This window comes from Oenanthe melanoleuca, chromosome 3 (assembly GCF_029582105.1).
Source record: "Oenanthe melanoleuca isolate GR-GAL-2019-014 chromosome 3, OMel1.0, whole genome shotgun sequence".
In the NCBI taxonomy this organism is placed as follows: Eukaryota; Metazoa; Chordata; class Aves; order Passeriformes; family Muscicapidae; genus Oenanthe; species Oenanthe melanoleuca.
The window spans coordinates 1956875-1976622 of record NC_079336.1 but is presented as its reverse complement, the minus strand read 5'-3'; the positions used below and the strand labels follow the sequence as shown (position 1 = coordinate 1976622).

At 41.7% G+C, this 19748-nt stretch overlaps 1 protein-coding gene across 1 annotated transcript in view; it reads right to left on the bottom strand.

The window, feature by feature from the left end:
• Nucleotides 1–19748, bottom strand: part of MSRA (methionine sulfoxide reductase A) — a 233088-nt gene that overhangs the window by 133462 nt on the left and 79878 nt on the right. The window contains exon 2 of the mRNA XM_056487367.1: nt 15865–15933. Coding sequence (XP_056343342.1) covers nt 15865–15933 — 69 coding nt within the window. The remainder of the gene's footprint in view (nt 1–15864; nt 15934–19748) is intronic.

Below are 19748 nucleotides of genomic sequence, written 5' to 3'. Positions count from 1 at the left end.
TCCAGAAGCCTCCTATCTTTTTTTTTTTTTTTTTTTTTTTTGGTCATATTCTGAAGAATGAATGCTTTATTTCCTTGGCATGCCAAGCCTCTCCTGGCCCACTGCCTGCCATCCCTACACCCACACTCCAAGGCACTTTTCCATGCAGCAGATTAAGGAGCTGTTCCCATGCCAGCAATGCTTCTCTGAGGAAGATGAACTGCAAAGGACACAGATCCTGCTCCTCCTTCTGTTAGCAGGATTTTGGGATATGTTCCACCAGCTGGGAGGGAAATGTCAGTTTTAAACATAATAAAACGTGCTGGGAGAACAAAGAGCAGAGTCCTGGAAAGCTGCTCCCAATGGCCAGAGGAGAGGAGAGGACAGGACAGGATCTTTCCAGTCAGAGGAGCCCCTGGTGCCAGCTCTGCTCCGAGTCCCTGTGCCAGCTGCATCCAGCCACTGAGGCAGCAAAGGACAGCCAAGAGCACGTCCCAGTGCCACCTCAGAGCTTCCTGCCACAGCCAGCATCTCCTGGAGCTGCAGCTGCAGCTGCCAGGATCCTGCTTCCCTTGGCCAGCACAGTTCTTGGCCCAGATTTTGAATACGATTGATTTCGTTCGCTCTATAAAATCTGGAGAAGGAAATGCTCAGCTGCTTTGAACTGAAATGATTTTTTTTTTTTTTTGCTTCCCCCCACTCCATCCCTCCCCAGTTGGAAGGAATAAATTGAGCCTCAGTGAGTTCTATCCCTATAGAATAATGCTCATTCCATACATTTCAGCCTAGTGCCGAGTGTGATTGGCATTTTCCTCCTGAAAAAACTGTGGAGAGCAGTTGGTACAGCTGATTGATTGAAGGCAGTCCAAGTACTGATATTTCTGAGCATGGTGCCAAAGGGATATTGATGCTCTGTGCTCTGAAATCGTGGAGATCATTAATTCTTAGAACTTCTCAGAGAGGACCTTGGCTTCACTGTGGAAGGTCAGGATGAGACCTTGGTGAGCACCATTGTGTTTCCCTCCCCAAAAAAAACATGGGCAAGTAATTGACAAGGAAGCTGTGATGGAGAAGTGCAGATCTCTGGAGGATCTGCTGGGGAGAGTCCAGAGGAATCCACAGAGATGCTCCAAGGGCTGGAGCCCCTCTGCTCTGAGCCAGGCTGGGAGAGCTGGGGGTGCTCACCTGGAGAAGAGAAGGATCCAGGGAGAGCTCAGAGCCCCTTGCAGAGCCTGAAGGGGCTCCAGGAGAGCTGGAGAGGGACTGGGGACAAGGGATGGAGGGACAGGACACAGGGAATGGCTTCCACTGCCAGAGGGCAGGGATGGGTGGGATATTGGGAAGGAATTCCTGGGTGTGAAGGTGAGGAGGTTGGCACAGGGTGCCCAGAGAAGCTGTGGCTGTGGGAAGTGTCCAAGGCCAGGCTGGAGATGGGGTTTGGATCCACCTGGGACAGTGGAAGTTGTCCCTGCCCATGGCAGGGGGTGGGACTGGATGAGTTTTAAGGTCCCTTTCCACCCAAACCATTCTGTGAGTCCATGATCTCCCTGTTTGTATAATCAGATAAAAATGCCCTGGGAACCCAAGAGAACATCCAGCATATCCAGTTCACACACAGTGGATGTTCACCTGGCTGCCATAATTGTTCTTGACTTTATATAACTCCATAGCACCAGTAACTCCATGGCACCAGATTCCCAAAAGAGTAACTTTTGTTCTCTAGAGGGAAATACTCCCATCAGTGCCTTTGGCTCCACTCTGACTGTGGACACAAATCCAGGAGCAAACTGGATCATAAATCCCTTGGGAAGTGAGTGGATACAGCTTTGTTGAATGCTTTGGTACTGTCTGTGCACTTACACAACTCTTATTAAGGGCTTGAAAATCTAAAATGATCAAAGCCATGTCCTGAAGACAAAAATACAGCATGAAACTACCCCAGAGCCTTTGTTCTGAATTTTTCAAGGTCTTGTCAAGATCTGGAAAGAATTCCAGAGTCAGATTGAAATGCACTCTCATCTTTTGCACAGCACTGAGATATGGAGGGTGCTCTGGCAGCCATCTGGATCCATACAGGATTAATGTTATCAATCAGGATTTAAAACAAAATTGTACTATTGATACCCTCAGGGGTTTCACATCCAGCAGCCCCTGAATATCTGAGCAATCACAGAATAGTTGAGATCACTGGGAAATAATCAGCTAAGAAATGGTTGGGAGGAATAGGGGGGAAAAAATGGTGAAAGAGAGAACAAGTTGAGCTGAAAGAAATAAAACTGCTGATGACAGATGGCATTAAGAGGATGATCTTCCTCAATGAGAGTTGGCTCTAATGCTCCAACAGGGTTGATAAATATGTTGAACAGCTTGCCTGGGGCAAGTCAAACAAAGCCCTGGGCAAGAAATTTAAAATGCAGTTTGCCTAACAGAGCAACTAAAGAGGAATTTCTTGGCTCACCGTTTTGCCAAGATGTGTTCTGTTCACACTGCATGAATTCCCAGGGAAACTGTTGGGTTTGCTTCTTTTTTTTTTTTTTTTATTTTTTCATAGGAGAAGCAGAAGCCTCATGTTCATTCAAATTAACAAATGCCCAGGAAATTGGTTCCTGCCTGTGGCTGCTGACGTTGGGCGCGGGCGTGGGCACGTGTTTGTGGATGTTTGGATAAAAGCTGCACAACAGATTATTGCAAAAGGAAAAGCAGATTATCATCAGAGGGAAGGAATATTTTACTGTCAAGAGGAAAAACTGCCATGTTTTCAGCACGGGAAATGTGTCATAAAGATGACTTTGGGGGAAAAAAAAAAAAAAAAAAACAAAAAAAAAAACTTGAAGACAACAGCACTCAAAGTGGGAAAAGCAATGGGGAGATAGAGACAACGACTGCAAAATGTGTTTATCAAACCCATCCTAAAGCATGTTACAAGTTATAAATAATACAAACTCAACAGGATTCAAACAAAGCTGAAGCCAATATCCAGAATGTTAATCAGGCACAAAGCACAGTTGCTCTGAACTTCCCAGGCAGAACACAAGAGGTTTCACATATTCCTATTTCAATGCAATTTTGAGCTTAACCAGCAGAGAGCAGGGACAGACCCAAGTCAGTGAGTGCCAGCACTTCCCAAGGTGGCCTTAATCACTGCCTCCATATCCTTTCCCACCCAAAAAGCAGGAATATTTAAACCTTTTTTGTTCCTGAAAAATCAACTGAGCTAATTCCTGGTGACTCCAAACAAAATGCCATCGTCAAAATTCTCTGTTGGAAAATTTGCCTCTAATTCCCAGAAACTGGAAGATACAGCCCAGCCAAAAAATCATTTCTGGTGATCTGAAAAGTTCTAATCAAACACTGGAAGGAGAATATGGAAAAGCAGCAGAGGCCAAATTTTGTGACTTTTGAGAGCTGGTGCAGGATGTCCCTGTGCCCATGACACTTCCCCAAACCCAGCAGAGCCAGGAGAACAATGGTGAACCTCAATTTTCACCCATGAACAGCACCTGGGCCCTCCAGAAATTCACTATGGATCTGAATGATCAGAATCTCAATAATCTACTTTCCAGGAAGAGAAGCAGAACTTGTGAGAGTGAAGAAATCCAAGAACCTTGTCAGTCCTTCCCTCTCTTTTTCCTTAAGCTCGGGACATTTTTCCAAATCACTGCAAATAATCAAACCTTATATAAATTATAATATATTAAATATTATTTAAATACTCCACAACTTATGAGTGGTACCAAAGCAAAACAAAGAATCCTTTTTGGAAAAATACCAAAGGAATTCAATCACAGGTCTTTGTTAAAATTTTTTTTCATGCCTTGCCTGTGACTTTTAAAGGTTGAGCTCAATAATCTGAGAGATCTTTTCCAATCTTAATGATTCTCTGATCCTGTGTCTATTGAGTAAGACAAAAACCACTTGATAAAACTGTATTTTCAAACTTTTTCCTTCCCATATTTTGCTCGGTTTGTATTCTTCAGTAAAACTTGGGATGAGTCAAGGGAATGGTGACATTCCCAAGGCTGCCAGAGCTCCAGGAGTGTTTGGACAATGCTTTCAGGGATGCACAGGGTGGGATTTTGGGGTGTCTGTGCAGGGCCAGGAGTTCAGTCAATGATCCTGGTGGGTCTCCTCCAGCTCAGGATATTTCATGATTCTCAAAAGATCAGGAATGAGAGAATAGGAATCAGAAATGTCTAATAATAAACAGAGAATTCATCCAAAAAACAGTTCAATGTCTTAGGTTTCCATCCTAAAAAATGTATTTGGTTGTTGGTCATGGAAAAATCACAGATCCCAGAATGGTTTGGGTTGGAAGGAACCTTAAAGCTGATCCCATTCCACCCCCTTCCACCAGACCAGGCTGAGGTCCTGTCTATTCCATACAGTAGATCAAGATTCATTCATGAAAATGAACTAAAATCTGTCTACTTGGCTTTGTATAAATCATCAATCCCATTATATTTAGACAGGTGGAGCACTGGGAAAAACAAGATGAGCAGGAGGCTTTGGGAATTCAAGGCAAAACTCTAAAAGATTTTCTCTCTGAAGCTGATTTCCATCATTAGTGCTATTTACAAACCCACAGCACAAAAAGCCTTTGCCACATTTGAATTCCACTGTGCTGATTTCTGGGTACAAACACAGAACAAAACAGCAACATCCCCAAAAGCTGACTCTCCTATTTACAGGGTCATTCATATTCCTGCATTCCATAAACATCAAAGCAAACTGTCACCAACTGTAAAATTCAGGAAGGGGAAACCAATAAACACCTGTTTCCTTTCATGTTTGGGGATTTGGGCATGCAGCTGATTGAATGTTAGTGGCTGGGATCACCAGGCAGCATTTTCCATGAACAGCTGACTGACATCCAAAGCAATATTGGATCTGACCTGCAGGCAAGCAGGGCTATTCACAAAGCAGGAACAATCAGTCCTAAGTGCAAAGTGCTGGGATTAAAATTGCTTCAGTTTCATGTCTAATCCATTAAAGAGTCATCTTGAGGAGTCCTGTAGGCACCTGATGTTTCTTGGCCACAAACATGATGCCTGAAGTGTCTCAAGGACACGGGAAAAAAAGGGCAAAGTTTATGGTCAAAAATCTGATTCCTTGAACTCTTTGTTTACTCCTTCTATTTTCTCTTAGCAGATAAATTATTTGAGCAATGAAAATATGATGAATAAAAGCATCAGGAGTTCTTAGCACAACCCTGAATTGAAAAATGGAATCAAAACATCCCAGAATGGTTTGTGTGGTAAGAGATCTTAAAGTTCATCCAGTTCCATCCCTGCCATGGGCAGGGACACCTTCCACTATCCCAGGCTGCTCCAAGCCCCATCCAGCCTGGCCTGGAACATTTCCAGAGATCCAGGGGCAGCCACAGCTTCTCTGGGCACCCTGTGCCAGGGCCTGCCCATCCTCACAGGGAGGGATTTTTTTTCTAATATCCAATTTAAATCAGTTCTCTGTCAGTTTGGAGCCATTCCCTCTTGTCCTGCTACTCCAGGTCTTATTCCAAAGTCCCTCTCCAGCTCTCTTGCAGGTTCCCTTAAGGTACTTGGAGGCCACAGTTAGGTCACCCTAAAGCAACTCTTCTCCAGGCTGAACACTCCCAATTCCCTCAGCCTTTCCCTCAGCAGAGCTGCTCCATCCCTCTGCTCATCCTGGTGCCTCTCTGGACTCTCTCCAGCAGCTCCAGGTCCCTCTGCTGTTGCTCCCCAGGGCTGGAGCAGCTCTGTAGGTGGAAGAAGGGCAGAATTCCCCCCTCCCCTGCTGCCCTCTGAGGTTTTTGGGCTGAGTCATGTCCAGCTCTCACCCCCAAGTCCTTCTCCCAGGGCTGCTCCATCCCTTCATCCCCAGCCTGGGTTGATCCTTGGGGCTGCCCCAACCCAGGTGCAGCACCTTAATCTGAATGAGAACAGCAGAAAACCCATGGATTCAGTCACTAAAGAACAAATCATGCCTCAATCTGGCCACTCTCCTCTGTTCCTTAAAGAAGAGAGCAGTTTTGTAATATATTATGTTTCCAAAGTCTGTCAGGGATAAAAAGAACCACTGCTACAATAATATGGTGAAGAGATTGAGATGGAGCTACACAGTGCTATCATCAAGCTGATTATTTGCTTCATTGCAAAGCATCACATCTTTAGTTCAGCCATTGATTTGAGGCTTTCAAATCATTTTGTGATCTTCCTTCACTCTGAGCATTCCAGTGCTTGGCAGAGATTCATTTCAGATCATCCCTGGTCATTTGCCACACTTTAGTGCTCCAGTACTCAAGTAGAACTTGATATACACAGAAAATAAGAGATGTCATCAGGGCTGTGTAATCCATTTCATATAAATCCATCTCTGCAATAACACCCAAGCCTTACCCTTGTCTTGTGAAAATCTCTCTAATCTCCCAAGCCACCTTGGGGAGCTTGAGATAGAGAGAAGCAAAACAAAATATATTCTACTCTTATAAAAGCAAAGAGCCACGTTTTGTTACCAGCAAAATAGGAATCACTTCTAGGGCCTTGCTGCAGAAAATAATAACTTGTTTACAAGGTTTGTTTACTGCAAGGAATAGAAAAATTGCCTTTTCTTCCCTTTTATTCTGATGACTATTGCTGAGTTAAATGAACTGCCATAGCCACATTCAGCAAAAGTAATCTCATATTCCTTATTATATTCGTAGCCTTAGATTTCAAACAACAATAGAAAGCTGTAGGCACCCTGACAATTATTTAAACCTACAATCTATAATTGCTCAGGAGCAAAAAAATAATTACATTCAAATAACAAGCAATTCAACAAGCAGTCCTTTTGAGCTCCTTTCCCCTTAACCCTTTTCCAAACCAATAAATGCCTTCCAAGTGCACCTAGATCATTCAAATGGATCTATTTTGAACCATAGCTGTCCTTAATGGAAATATGGAAGTTACAAGAGTTATTTTCTCATCTGTTGCAAGCCAATGAAATGATGGTGAGTTCTCACTTGCAAAAGAGAATAACTCTTCCTACCCATCTCCAAAAAAAAAACCCAAAAGATAATTACTCAAGAAAATACCAGAGGAGATTGTTAGAGAAAAACTAATTTATATCCAGAGGGGCAGACAGAGGCCAAATATTAATGTGGTTAGTCATTTACCCATCATGCAGCACAATCATTCCCAAAAAACCTGGACTGGCAGCGTTGGAAATAAAGGAACTATAAAAAACCCAGAGGCAGAGTGGCACCAATGGCTCAGCACAGGAATTGCATCACTCACAGCAAAGTCCATGACCTGCAGCTCTGCAGAACCATGGTTTCCTTAGATATCCCCCAAAAAACCCCCTCCAGCTGTGGCTGGCAGGAGACTGAGCTGAAGGGCTGGGGTAGCACAGTCCTGCTGCAATAAACAGCCCCTGTAACCCTGAGCTGGATTTTGGGGAGCCCCTGCCACAGATCCTTGTGGGAATGTGTTTGGAGAGCTGAAGCTGTGCAGCAGGCTGGGGTAACTCCAGACAGAGCTGGGCAGCAGGAGAGCTCATTCCACGCCCTGCATCCAGCACACCTGAGTTCAGGGCTTGTCTGCTTAGGCTTCAAAATCTAAACAGAGAACATTCCCTGGCAGCAACTTAAAAAAAAAAACCCTGGAGGTTTGAGCAGCAAACCAGAGCATCTCACTGCAGGCAAGGTTGTGAGGAAGAGGATCATCTGAGGAGAAGGATTTGGGGATGGTGGTGAAGGAAAAGCAGGACACACCCTGACCATGAGTACCTGGAGCCCAGAACTCCCCCAGCTGTTGTCTGAGTCTGCATAATTCACTACATGACTCTCAATAATTTCCAGTCAAGGTTCAAGCAGGAATATGTCACACCAGGATTAGATTATTTATGAGCATAATGTTGGATTTAAGCCAATGACACACCAATAGATTTTATCTCCAAGCCTGACACATCTCATGCTGTTTTCCCTGGCTCACAAACAAATAACTATGGATGTCTCAGAATTACTGGCATTCAACTGAAATCAGATTTTTTTTTTTTTTTTGTGGTTAGTTCTTATCTTGCTTGAAAAACTGATCATGTTCTTTCTTTTCTTCCAGAGGCTGATGAGTGGTTTTGCCTTCATTTTCCAGGTGTGTTCTGCACAGAGAACAAAGTCAGGTATTCCAGAATAAAAATCTGGAATGAGGTGCTGATTGAGCCTCTTAAAGGATGAAGTTTTTACTCTTTTCTAAAGACAGAAGACTTGTGTCACCCAGGAAAAGCAGAGCCAGCATTAATTGCCTTCAATAATAATATGAGTATTAACCAAAACAAAAGAATAAATAATCTACCATTAATATATAAATACACATTTTATACAAATGTTTATTAATAGAAATATTGTTATATCAATATGTACTGGGACATAAAGGATTCTCTAAGCAATTCTAGAGCAATTCTTCCCATCCAACCTCATGCAAACTTGAAACAAGTGAACTTAAATCTCCACTATTTGTGTTCACATGTGACAAGAGGGGACTGAGCTCCCATGACAGGCACTGGAAATCCAGTTCCAATGGACCCTTCCAAACTATCCTGGGATTCTACTTCAATTGAGCCCTCCATGTTTCAGGAATATTTCTGAGACAGCGTTTTTAAAGTTGCTGAAGATTTTTGCATCTTTGATCTGGAGCAAAGTTACCTAATGATTTATTTTTTTCAATAACTTCATCGGGTGAGAAAAACTCCTGAAAAATCAGGAAAAACACTAAATTCTCCCAAACTAAATAACCCAACAGTAAGAAATACATATTTTTTAAAGTCTCACATTCCAGATCTAAAATTTCCAGGCTGTGCCAGCAGCTTTGTGAAGATAAATCCATTAGGATCTGCTGACAACACTTTGTGGATGTCACACTATATCTAAACTGATCAAAACAGCCCCATTTTCCCCCTCCAAAAACCCTCTTACATATTTTTTTCGTGGCTGAAGAGAATAAATCAGCAGCACTCCTTGTTTTATTCCATGTCACCTCTCTCTGTGCTTTATTAGCAGGAATGCAAGGATAAATCTGATGGTAAATGTGCCCATCCCAGCACATAAACAAACACACACACAAATGCATCTCCTGCAAAGCAGCATCAATCTGATCAGGGCAGCTTCCAGTCATTAACAGGATAATTTACTCCTGTTTCCAACTTAAACCAAATCACAATGATGCCAAGCATATGTTCCTCCAGCTCAATGATATACTCCTGTTTTATCCCAGGCAAGGAATTACTTCTCTGCAAGGCTTTTGCAATTGCTCAAGGTGCTCATGCTGCCTTTTTTTTTTTTGCATGGAAAATAAAATAATAACTTGATAAAATAAAATAATTAAAACTCATAAATAAATATTACTAAATTTTAAAAATTAATATATATAAAGAGAAAAATAATGATCTCCTTCAAAACAATTCCTGCTGTTGGAGATCACCAAGCCCTATCCCAGAAGTCAAAGAGATTAACTGTGTCTCTTCTTTCTGTGGCAATACCCCCAAAACATAATTAAAAGGTTGTTTTAAGGTGAATGATGCTGATTAAAAAGCTGCAGCCTGACTTTTAAAAACCCCCAGCTCTTCCTTAATGTGCAACAGGCACTCTAAGCAGAAATCCACACAAAGCTGAATTCTTTATTACCTCAAGAAACCTAAATTAACATAAAAAAAACTCCCTGATGGAGAAGCAAAGAGATTGTGTTTGAAGGCCACATTACTTTTGTTTTCTGAAGGAAAAAGAGATGTGGCTCCTTTGAAATAAAAGGATGTTCTGAAGGGTTGTGCTCATCAAGGACAGCTTTCACTTTGTGTTAGGGATATTTCATTGTCCCTTATTAGAGATTATAAATGTCAGGAAATGTCCTTGGTGAGGCCCAAACAGAATTGCAGCATTTTGTTTGTATCAGTCTCCTTGCCCAGTGCTTTGCCCATTTACATTCCCACAAAGCTGATGCACAATTCCATCAAAACAGAGCAGCAGCATTTAAAGCACAATGCCCAGGGTATTCCACAGGACAAGAGAAACTGAGTATTGAGATGTTAATTTCAAAAATAAAAATTTTTCACAAAGTTATGGGTTTTTTCTGTGTTTATCACCTTATTTTACACCAGGTTTAGGGGTAAATTTTCAGTTCAGGGCTTGTCTGCTTAGGCTTTAAAATCTAAACAGAGAACATTCCCTGGCAGCAACTTAAAAAAAAACCCTGGAGGTTTGAGCAGCAAACCAGAGCATCTCACTGCAGGCAAGGTTGTGAGGAAAATAAAATTCCCAGAGGAGCTGTGGCTGCCCCTGGATCCATGGCAGTGTCCAAGGCCAGGCTGGATGGGTTTGGAGCAACCTGGGATAGTGGAAGGTGTCCCTGCCATGGCAGGGGTGGGACTGGATGAGCTTTAAGGTCCTTTCCAACCCAAAATGTTCTGTGATTCCATGTTTAGGCAGTGGCTGCAATAAGGAAAGATGGATGGGAAAGGGAAAGGGAAAGGGAAAGGGAAAGGGAAAGGGAAAGGGAAAGGGGAGAGGAGAGGAGAGGAGAGGAGAGGAGAGGAGAGGAGAGGAGAGGAGAGGAGAGGAGAGGAGAGGAGAGGAGAGGAGAGGAGAGGAGAGGAGAGGAGAGGAGAGGAGAGGAGAGGAGAGGAGAGGAGAGGAGAGGAGAGGAGAGGAGAGGAGAGGAGAGGAGAGGAGAGGAGAGGAGAGGAGAGGAGAGGAGAGGAGAGGAGAGGAGAGGAGAGGAGAGGAGAGGAGAGGAGAGGAGAGGAGAGGAGAGGAGAGGAAAAAAGGAAAGGAAAGGAAAGGAAAGAAAAGGAAAGGAAAGGAAAGGAAAGGAAAAGGAAAAGGAAAAGGAAAAGGAAAAGGAAAAGGAAAAGGAAAAGGAAAAGGAAAAGGAAAAGGAAAAGGAAAAGGAAAAGGAAAAGGAAAAGGAAAAGGAAAAGGAAAAGGAAAAGGAAAAGGAAAAGGAAAAGGAAAAGGAAAAGGAAAAGGAAAAGGAAAAGGAAAAGGAAAAGGAAAAGGAGAAGTGTTTCTTTGGGGACCAAACTTTATTCCCTGTGATTTTCTTTTCCTGGTGAAAAATAGTCATTGAAAACCCAGCTGGACCAAAAGATTTCCTACCACTGGCTCTTCTCTGACACAGCCACCAGCAGCTGTTCAGGGGGGATGGAAAGAAACTGTAATGGATTTATCCATTCTTGAACACATCACCCCAGTTCCAAGGGAAATAATTTTCTTTTAGTTGACAAATTGCCCTAATGAGTTCTTCATCCACAGAAACAGAATGGTTGGGTTGGAGGGACATTAAAGCTCATCCTGTTCCATTCCCTGTCATAGGCAGGGACACCTTCCACTATCCCAGGTTGCTCCAAGCCCTTTATGGGATGGAGCTGAGGCCCCCAAGAGCAGGGTGTGTTGGAGGAGCTCAGCTTCCCAAGGGCTCCAGGCCCAGCTGCCTCAGGAACAAGCTGAGAGACCCACTGGACAATCCTGGTTTGATTTTTAAATAACCTTTGGGAGCAGTGGGAATGCAATTGTGACAGGACACAACAACTCAGGCAAAACACTTTAATAACAAAGCTCCAAGGAATTACTGGAATGTGCTGCTGTCTAATAAGTGCAGAGCAGAAGGTGAACAGGCCTGGATCCATCTGCCAGCTCCAAAATATCCATAATTAGGCCTTATCAGTTCCTTAACATCCTATTTCTGTCTGCACTTTGTTTACATCAAGAAACCAATTATCCCATTACAAGCCAGTCTATGTCAAGCAAATACAGTTCAATGTGCTCTTACATTTCCAAAGTGTTGTAATTACAAATCTGAGCTATTGCCAGATTTCACTGGAAGTAAATAAGAGCCCTTCTATGCACACACCATATGCACAATGCTTCCTCTTGCAGAGATCAGGTGACATAGAAATCCCAGGGAATAGGGAGGTGCTCTGGGATAAACTGGAGTTGATAAGGAAAAGGAGTGATTAAAATTCAACAGAAAGCTGATCAGAAGCATTTCTGAGCATAATTTGCAGGGGGTTGCAATGAGGTGATCTTTAAGGTCCCTACCAGCCCAAATCATTCCATGATAATGCAGAAGTGCATTTAAATGCGTTTAAAATATGCAAGAGTTACACTGGTGCTGAGGAAAATATTAATTTCTTGAAGTCATGAATGTTCTGCAACTTTCAGGCATTTGGGATTTTTTTTATCCCTGGTAAATAAGTTGAATTTGGACCCTAAGCTGCTTCTTTTCAAAATATTATCAATCCTCCTTATATATATTCTGAATATTTTGATTAGGTGTGGGGTCAAAATCAGTCTCTTAAGACAAAGTACTTTACACTGAATATATGCGTGGCCATAAAACTTCCAAGAAAACTTCCAGGCATTTATTGAAGGGCTTCTACTTTATAACACAAACAACTTTCTCTTGTTCCATGGAAACAAAGAACCCCAGAATGGGTTGGAAGGGACCTTGAAGAGCACCTGCCACTATCCCAGGTAGCTCCAAGCCCCATCCAGCCTGGTCTTGGACACCTCCAGGGATGGGGAGTCCACAACTTCCCTGGGCAGCAGTCACAGAATTTGGGAATAGACTTCAGGGAATTTTTGATGCAGCATTCCAGTGTCTCCAGTGAGGCTGTGCCTGTGCCCATCATGTTCCCTCAGTGCTTTAATCTTAGCTGGGAGCTGGATTACCAGCTCACAGGATGGGGAGCATTAAAAGATTTCCATTAAAGAATCACCCTCACCCTCGAAATGTGGCTTTTTTCCCCATTGTAGCAACAAGGACACATTTCTTTATCCTAATGAACAATAGGTGCACCTCCAGCAGCTGAGTGATGCTGAACAGACAACAGGAGAGACTCAAGATCATTTAAATCACCCTTTGAAATCTGTGAGGTTCTGCTATGGATGGGAAAGCTGCAGGAACAATGCCCTGAGAACATTCACCCTGCCCCTTGATCCAAACAAGCAGTCACACCATCAAATAAATAATGAAGCTTTAGGAAGAGCCCTTGAGGAGGTTTTGCAGGAGAGGGAGCTGTGGAATGACATCCAGCTGTGTTTTGCAGCAGGTGGAAGGCTCAGTGTTTACAACCCTGCATTATATTTTATTCTGCTGCTTCATTGGTGCATCTAAAACTATCCAAGCAGGAGGAAAATTCACTGCAAGTTGGCTGTCTCTACACAACTAACTTTTGGGTTTTGCAGATCTTTTTAAGCAATCCCAGGATGGGTCAGGTTGGAAGAAGCACAGTGGGGTCATCTGGTCAAACTCCCTGCTCCAGCAGGGTCATCCCAGAGCACAGGATTGTGTCCAGATAGGTCTGGAACATCCCAGTGAGCAAAACTGGAATATCCCAGTGAGGGAGACTGGAATATCCCAGTGAGGGAGACTGGAATAACCCAGTGAGGGAGACTGGAATATCCCAGTGAGGGAGACTGGAATATCCCAGTGAGGGAGACTGGAATAACCCAGTGAGGGAGACTGGAATAACCCAGTGAGGGAGACTGGAATATCCCAGTGAGGGAGACTGGAATATCCCAGTGAGGGAGACTGGAATATCCCAGTGAGGCAGAATCCACACAAGAGGGATCTCTTCTAAGTAACTCTGTCCTTCCTGATTCATCCCTATGAATCCCAAGTAAAGGATCTTTCTGGAACAGGGATGTGAAAATCCTGACTTGGTGAGGTGGAGTCAGAAATTTGACTGGCTCAGGCTCTTTCCTGAGCTTAGATTCCCAAAATACCAAGAACTTGCTGTTAGCAGGATCACACGTGGCTAGGATGAGTAATAATCCCAGCAGAGGAATTCCTAACTGGTAGTTTTCTTCTTGTTTTAGAATGAGGGAATCACAGAATGGTTTAGTTTGGAAGGGACCTTGAGGCTCATCCAGTTCCATGGGCAGGGACACTTTTCACTGCTCCAGGATGCTCCAAGCCCCATCCAACCTGGCTTTTTATTCCCATTCACATGGATTGGAGGGAGGAAAAATGAACTGCAGCTCCCTTTTCCCATCCCACCCATCAGACTGGGATGTCAATGCCAACAAATGCCAAATTATTATCAGAGTTGTTTGTGCACTATTCCAGTGCAGGTCTAACAGCAAAAATCAGGATGTGGAGGGTTTCTGTTCCTTCACAGCACAGATGGCACCAGCCTGAGCCCAACACTTGCAATCACAGCCTTGTGGAAAATCTAGGGCAATTGAAAAAGAATGGAAGTTCCCAGGGTTGATGGGAATGTTAGAGAGTTCTCAGGAATGCTTCAAAGTGCACTGTTTAATAAGTTTTTGCATTTTTCCAATTAAATTCTGTTGCTTTCTGTGAATTTTTATAGATTGTGTACAACGATAGAACCAACACTCATCACACACACACTGGAAATCTGAACATGACACAGAAAATTAAAAAAAAAAATAACAAAAGGAGCTTCTTATTAAAAAAAAAAAAAAAAAAGAAAAAACAAAAAAAAACCAAACAGCACAGACTGCATCAACATCAGACTGTACCAGAACCCTCTGACCCTTCCTGCTGTAAGGAATTCAAAGAAGAATCTCTAAATCCATCTCAGCCTCAGAGCTTAAAAGGTTAAAATCATTTTCCATTTGCTCCAGAACAAAATTATAAAACAATCACTCATTCCACCACTCCAAGAATTTGTTCATGTTCCCAAAATCCACAGAGAAGGAGTCACTGACAGAAAGGCAACACTGGATTGGGGGAACTCTGCAGAGAAGTTGAATAAATCACGTTGGAAACTGAAGGGTGACACCCACAAACCATTTCCCCTCTTCAGCCATGAAACTGCACCAACATTAATTCCACAGGACAGATCACACTCACCAAGATTTTCTGCCATCACCAATTGAAAAGATCATTTTTGGACTATTAAATTAACGTGTATCAAGGAGTGATTTAATATTTATTTCAGCACCATAGACAGAGAAACATTTAATAGAATATAAGACATTTCCTAAGGCACTTTGGACCATCCTGCACATGTTAATAGAGAATTATCTCCTTTGTAAACAACTCAGTTGTATCAAAACAGCATTAGGAAATTTTTCATTTTCTGCAGCAATAAATTTTAACAATATTTGCCATGGAAATCCACTTTTTTCTTCCCAGTAAATCCCAAAGTCTTGCCTTAAGGACTAACATCAGCACATCCCAAAATGAGAGCTCTGACAATTCTCAGGTTTGGGTAAATTCCAGATCTTGGTTACAAATAGGTGATTTTGATCTATTTTAGGATGTTTATTACTTCCAGAAATAATTAATTTCTCTGGAGAAACACCTTTTCAAGTCTTCAAAATGGGCCTAAAAAATGACATTTTCATAGAAAAGAGACAGAGAAATTAAACTTTTTTTCTTTTCCAACTGGCCACTTTTCCATCTCTGATGGCTCCCAACAGGAATTCCACAGGACTATTCACAGGCTCAGGTAGAAACCAGCAGGTTTGGTTTGGGGCATGTAAATGGTAACAAACACTCCAAGTCCAGGAGATCCCAAAAAGCTGCAGTTCCTTGCATGGTTTAAAGTGTGGAGAATCATGGATCATCTTCAGAATTTTGTTTAAACTAATGAATGATCTTAGACAAACTGTCATTCATAAAAAAAACTATTATTTTGGAATTTTGAGGCAACAAAATACAGGATTTAGATTTTCTGGTTTTATAAATAAGAAAAAACATTTTTAGTGCATTTCTTTACATGGAAATGACATATAAAGGACATCTCCCAAAATGCCCAGTGGTTTTAGCTGGTATCAGTGACTGGAAAATGGCAGGAGCAGCCCAGATGCTGAAATTTGAAGGAGTCAGGCTAAAATTAAGGAATTTGGGATGCAGAAACACCACAGAGCTTTGAGCTTTTATTCTCAAGAATAAAATGCCTTACCAAACAGAGCCATCTGTGTTCCCTCTGGGAAAGGTTCAACCATTCTGTTCCCATTGACATGATGTTTATCTAGAAGGGGAAAAAAAAAAAAAAAAAAAAAAAAAAAAAAAAAAAAAAAAAGTTAAAATGTGATAGAGTATTTGCTTTGGATAAAATCAATTGTTTATTTCTCATGGATCCATTGAAACCTGAACCATTCCCATGGGAATTCTACTGTCCCAGGCTGCTCCAAGCCCATCCAACCTGACCTTGGACATTCCAGGGATCCAGGGCAGCCACAGCTTCTCTGGGCACCCTGTGCCAGGGAACAATATCCCAATATTCCAAATATCCCAATATTCCAAATATCCCAATATTCCCAATATCCCACCCAATCCTCCCCTCTTGTAGTTCAAACCTCTCCACTGCCATCCCCACATTCATTTTTTGCTACTAAGGGACATTTTAAACAGTGGCAGCAAGAAATGAAACTGCCTGAATTCAAAATGCAACTTTTTGTTCACAAAACATTTCCCAGGGAGAAAATCAGTATTTTTTCTCAGTGCATGCATTGTTTTAATTCCTTTAATCCTGAGGCTGGTGAGGAACAAAGCAGGTCAGGGAGGGAATGTGGGACCATTTGTGAATTCTCTGGAAACAATATTTGCCATTAGAAGGGAGGCACATTCCTAATCCCAGCTGGTATCCAACATTTACCAACAGCCAGTGAGAAGGGAAAATCAGGGTTGTGATAATTGATAAAAGATTCATGTTAATCATGAAAGTATTGGGGTTTGTATAAACCAGAATACCAAAGTCTGAAGTGAAGCATGGGCACTAGATAGAGGAAAATATATGATTAAACAATTCTGGTTTAAATCCTCCTGTTATGAATATTATGTTTTCTAAATAAGTTGTATCTCCTACCAGTTTGCAAAACCAGACTTTCCAATAGCCTGACAGATTTTGCAAGCTCAGACTTCCTGCCTTTGTGTGACCAATGCTGCCTGTCCACAAAGACCAGACTTTGTGGGTTTTGCCAGTTTTATCTACCAAGGCCAGATGGTTATCTGTGAAACTTGACAAATCTCTCAGAGACTTCAGGGGTGTTTACACATCACTGCTTACCTGGCAAAATTATGACAGCAAAAACCAAAAAATTATTGATTACAACAAGAGATTACACTATAAGAGGCTGCAAACCAAGATTTGATGGAGTTTGGAGTGGGCAGTGACCCCAAAGCACTGCTTTGCTCCATCCATGTAAAATAAAACAATCTAAATTTTGCTGAATATCCAGACTTTTTGTTTCTCATTTATATCTGCAGATGGAGCAAGAGGTGCCACGAGTCAGCTGGTGGCATTGAAGAAAATTGAGTGGCCTGTGCCTCAAGAGAGGAGCTCTGGGAAGAAAATTGTTGGGAAGCTCCAGAGTGGGAGTAACATGACCAAGGTTTCAACCTTGTTAGCTGTAGCTGGTATTCCCAACATGATCTACAGCCACAGGAGAGCAGTGAACAGTCAGAAAAATTATGGAACATCTTGTAAGATCAAATAAACTAACCCTGCCCTCACCCTGATAGCTGCCTTCATTTACAGAGTGAGTGACATCCATGATGTATGAAGCAGTTATCATTTCAAATGGCCTGGCTTTCAATATATTAAAATTAAAATTAAATTTTCAGAGGTGAGGCAGGCTTGAATGAAAGTAATATTTTCAGAGTTCTCAAGTTGTCTCCCAATGTCTTCACACTTTAATTTTGAAGATCTCAGCCAGATAAAATGATTCATTTTCTTGTCATTCATACTTTGGCTCACTGTTTCTTCCAGTATTTCCTGCACAGATGATTTAAATAGTAAAACAAAATAAACCAAGAAAACCCCAAATTTAGAAGGACCTTAACAAAATACACATTCCACCTTAGGAAGAAAGTGACAACATCTAAATAACAATGTATAAGGAGAGCTAAAGAATATCCCAGTTTGGGGCTTTTTAACTGAACAGTCAACAGTTTTCCACGTGAAAATATTTTAATTCTCACCTACAAATTGGATTGACTCCAGAAAATCAGGAATACTTTGGCTCCATGGAATTAGGAAAAAACAGGACTATCCTGTAGCTTACCAACAGAAAGAATAAATGAGTTTTCCAAGCTCACTGTCATTCCAGAGACAAAGGTTTGCAGTACGTAGGGTAAATCCTGGTGTTACAGAGCCATGGAGAGATTTCCACTGAGCACTGGACTGGCTGTGAGCTCATTTCAGCTTCCTGGGGTTGAAAACAGCACATTCCACCCAAATACCATCAATTTCATCCATTAATGGGTGTGGGAAAGCTGAATTAGAAGGACATGGATCATCAAATCCCAGAATGATTTGGTTGGAAAGGACCTTAAAACTCATCCAGTCCCACCCCCTGCCAAGGGCAGGGACACCTTCCACTATCCCAGGCTGCTCCAAACCCATCCAAGCTGGCCTGGAATGGAATGTCTCTATATATTTTTTTATATTTTATTTTATCATTGAGTATCTCCTTGATACTCAGGGTTCCAAAGTAAAGTTAAGGAATAGATTCTTCCTTTATTTTATTGATATTCATGCAGTCAGAATTTTCACAAACATAAACTCGTGAACAATCTCCTAAAACTTCCAAATGCTGCTCTCTCATCAACTGCCAAAACTCTAAATTTTCCAAACTCAGCCTGAGAGATTCCTGTGACACACTTTGCTCCCTGCTGAACAGAACCAGTAGGAGCTGAAAGCAACAAGGATCCTGCAGGACTTGACATTCAACTTCAGCTTCAGGCAAAGTCTGCTTCAGACAGGTGCAGTGCCTGCCTTGTGCTCCTTAGACTCTCCTAACAGAAATAATCCTTCACAGATCCCAAATACATGGAAAGATAATCAAAAGTTGCTGAACAGATGCTCAAATAAGTTTTTTCCGCTTTTCCCCTTAAGTAAAATATTTTTTCTTAAGTCCAGTAAAATAAAAAATTAAAAGTTTATTCCCTAAAAAGCTCTTCTAAAAGTTTTTTCCCCTAAGTTTGTCCAAACTAAAACACCTCACCACTCAAACAGACAAACCCTATCTCCAAACTATCTGAGAGTTAATTAAATCATGTTTGATCCTATCCTAGAAATTCATCAGTTCCAATGCCCAGACCTGTTCTCTGGCACATTTTGTTAGGTTACATTTCATTTATTCTCCCAGCTCCATGGGTTGATGGTATCACACCCCTAATAGATAAACTCAACAATGAAATATGTTCAAATGGGAAAGTTCTGTAAAAAATATTTCCTTTCAAACGAACTTAAGTTCCAACAAGATTTACAAGCCCAGGGAAATTTAAAGAATTCAGGGTTAAGATACCCACAGTCATTTAATGAACGTCACTTCTTTTTTTGTGGACCCAAATGAAGATGCTCAAAAAAGGTTTGGCTTTCAGTGAATGCTGATCCAGCAGTGAATGAAAATCAGGAATTTTCTGGTCTCAAAATATTCAATCTCTAGCAATCCCAGCAAAGATTTGAGAACATTTAAATTCTATTAACAAGAGATTCATATGTTCTTCATATTTGTCTTTTGATTTTTTTTTTTAAGCCATTAGGGAATATTTAGATTACATATCCAACCTTGTTTTATCAGAGCAGCCAGAAAGTTATTATTTTTAAATGAAAACTGAGATTCTCACATAATCAAATTAATCCAGGAGTAGGGGTCATATTTATACACAAGGACTGTTAATTTTCCATGGTAAGTACAGCCAGGAATTGAATTGAAAATAGCTGATTAACCAATTACCAGGAGCCTCCTCCATCTCCTAAAGCCAAGTAGGGATGGGGGAGAGGAGGAGGAAAAGGGAAAAGCAGGGATGGGAACATCCCAAAGCAAATCAGCTGCTACT